The sequence below is a fragment of the Eurytemora carolleeae genome, unplaced genomic scaffold (assembly GCF_000591075.1).
Source record: "Eurytemora carolleeae unplaced genomic scaffold, Eaff_2.0 scaffold347, whole genome shotgun sequence".
NCBI lineage: Eukaryota > Metazoa > Arthropoda > Copepoda > Calanoida > Temoridae > Eurytemora > Eurytemora carolleeae.
In genome coordinates this window covers 254416-257587 of record NW_019396270.1, presented here as the reverse complement: position 1 = coordinate 257587, position 3172 = coordinate 254416, and the positions used below count along the sequence as shown (strand labels likewise).

The window sequence follows — 3172 nt, the reverse complement described above, 5'->3', positions numbered from 1 at the left end:
ACAAGTAATGTGTAGGACAAGTAATGTGTAGGACAAGTAATGTGTAGGACAAGTAATGTGTAGGACAAGTAATGTGTAGGACAAGTGAAGTGAAGTGAAATCAAGTGAAGTGTAGGACAAGTAATGTGTAGGACAAGTGAAGTGTAGGACAAGTTAAGTGAAGGACAAGTGAAGTGTAGAACAAGTGAAGTGTAGGACAAGTAATGTGTAGGACAAGTGAAGTGAAGGACAAGTGAAGTGTAGGACAAGTGAAGTGTAGGACAAGTGAAGTGTAGGACAAGTGAAGTGTAGGACAAGTGAAGTGTAGGACAAGTGAAGTGTAGGACAAGTGAAGTGTAGAACAAGTGAAGTGTAGGACAAGTGAAGTGTAGGGCAAGTGAAGTGTAGGACAAGTGAAGTGTAGGACAAGTGAAGTGTAGGACAAGTGAAGTCACCACTCACTATATTCAGTATAAGATAAATGATTTGTACAGAAAAAATGACATAGTACCAGAGAAAAGTCAGAAGGATCTCAATTCTTTATCAATTTATCAATTCACAAATTGTAGTAACTCAATATATATAAAGTTGTAATCTATGTCTGTCGAGTATGTTTGTTTGTCCGATCATAACTTAGAAACCCCGGACCGATTTGACTAAAATTTTGATCGGAGAATTTGTGAGAGCCACGGGAAATGTTTTTTTGCTTGGTTTTGAGATTCTAGATTGAGTGGTTCGACTTTGATAGCAAACAAGTGCGGGTAAATGGCGGGAGTAACTTTTAGTAACCTAGGCAGCGCTGGGTTCCCAAGCTAGTCTTTCATAAAATTAGACTGAGATTATTGTTTACGTTGTCTGAAAACTATGGGTTTCATTGTTATAATATGTAAGAGCTCAATACTTTATTTATTATAAATCATGATTTATGTTTCTAAAAATAAACGACAAACTTAAATCTAGGTTACATGTTTACATATACATTATAATTCCATATTCATAATCTGGTAACCAGTCACATATCCGTATATTTATGGTTCATATTTCCAGGCTTATTCAAATTTCAATTACGGATACAAATTTATCTTCTAAAAAGTCTGGCCAAGGTTTTTACACCTCCTATTACAGCCCCAATGGCGGCTCCAGCAGGACCCTCAAGAACTTAAGAAGGCCTATAGTAGCCCAACTAGTAACGTCAGAAATCGCATTCTCAACAGAAAATCCTTGATCTTCATGATTCTTGACCAACTTCTCCAGTTTTTTCTCCAGCTCTTTATCACTGAGATTCTTGTTTTCAGCTTTCAGCTTTTCCAATTCTTCCCTCAGCAATTTCTCCGCATCCTCTCTTGCCTGTTTCTGCTCCTCAATCTGTCTCTTAAGTTTAGCATTATCTGTCTCAACCTGTTGGACATGATCTGTTGAGAGGGGTGGACAGTTCTTCAAGGTTTTCCAGAGTTCAGTGAGAGCAGTCTCAAAAGCATCTGTTTCATCCTCATCTTCTTTGTCATATGTAGCATCCATGTAGAGATATTTCAATCCTGTACAATCCTTGAACTGTCTCTCCACTAGCTTGATATAGTCTGCAGCAAGATCTTCATCACTTTTATCATTCTGTTTCTCTCTCCTCTTCTTGGTTTTAGCATCTTGTGGGATACGTGTGAACACAATGATAACCTGCTTCCAGAAATCTTTAGAGAACATTCCCTCAAAGATCCTGATCATTGTGAGCAGAGAGCCATCAAGTCTTGGATTCTGTCCATTGACAGCAATCACAAACAGATTGACATGGTCACAATCATCTCTGAGCTTCCCAACCAGTTCTGCAATAATAGCAGCATCATCGTTCTTAGTAGCATCATCAAATCCAATAGTATCAATCAGAGAGATATGTTTGGATTTATCCCCATTAAACCAAACATTAGCAAACTTAGTTGCCTGGGTGCAGGACTCAGCATCTGAGGAAACTGGGAAGATTTTAGCTTTGGGATCATTTCCAGTTAGTACGTTACACAGAGTACTCTTCCCTGTTCCTGTCTTTCCTATTATCAAGAGCTTTTTTAAACCATTATTATTTATTGAATGGGTTACTGTCACCCCTTTATAAGTAGGTGTCGAGGGGTCGTGGCTGTAAGACATGGCTAGAGTTCCTGAAAAAAAAAGAATGCATTAGAATTCAAAAGACTGAATATACATGCAAAAGAACATTAGAGACATAATTAGGTGCCAAATTTTGTTTTATCAAGCTAAGAAGACTTTAAAGTTAACTCATTTTTGCCTTAGCAAACAGCGTTTCGAAAAACTTTATAACCGAAAAAAAATAGTTTAAAAGTATTTACAATTCACAAATTATTTAAAGGGACTGGATCGTTGTAATTTCAAGTGAGCCTCCATTTAATGAGGGGCGTTCACAAAGGTATCCTTTTAACTTTTATCCAGTAAATAATGTTTTTTAGCTTAAAAATTTATTTAGTTTTTAATTCTGACAGCTAACCGCATGGTTTTTGTAAGTACAAATGCGAAAGATACATAATAGAGAAACCCCAGTTAAAAAAGCAATCAAGTTTCAAAATGATAAATATGGATAGCTCATTCCTTCTTAATCAGAAGGGTCATTTGAAATTACATTTAAAGTCTGTATAGGCTAAATACAAGGAAGCTATGTATGATGCGGGAGAAGCATCAAATCTTTATTGCAAAGTAAATGTGCTAATTTGTTGCTTTTTACACAAGTTTGAACAACTATGATTTGCAAAAATTGTTTCTTTAGAATAAAGAATTAAGCAAGAAGGCTTTAAAAACTTTATCTAAAGGTGTTACCTCTTTTTATAGTGTTGTACCCTCAATGTGAACTGCTTAAAACTGCAAAATAAAGAGAGGAAGGCTTTCTTATATATAAACACGTTCACAGTATATGCCGCGCCAGCCGGTTCATATTTCAACATGCATGTTGAAATAAAATTTCAGCAAGGGTTGAAATAATTTATATATGCATATATGCATACATTATACATATTACATATATACACATGTGTGCGTAAGGACATTTCAACCCTTGCTGAAATTAGATTTCAACATGCATGCTAAAATATAACAAGACCTCTGAAAGCCTATTATATCATATATAATAATAATGTATATATTAAAATAATATACTGTATAATAATTTTATGATATATATAATAAGTTTTTTTGCTTG

General features: G+C 35.3%; 1 protein-coding gene across 1 annotated transcript; it reads right to left on the bottom strand.

Moving 5' to 3' along the window:
- Window positions 1–866: 866 nt before the first annotated feature.
- On the bottom strand, window positions 867–2893 carry LOC111699852 (GTPase IMAP family member 7). Its single transcript, XM_023470597.1, has 2 exons — window positions 2794–2893; window positions 867–2123 (listed from the first exon to the last, which is right to left on the bottom strand). Exon 2 carries the CDS (start codon window positions 2110–2112, stop codon window positions 1099–1101), a length of 1014 nt encoding a protein of 337 aa, XP_023326365.1. The 5' UTR covers window positions 2113–2123; window positions 2794–2893; the 3' UTR covers window positions 867–1098.
- Window positions 2894–3172: the final 279 nt, after the last annotated feature.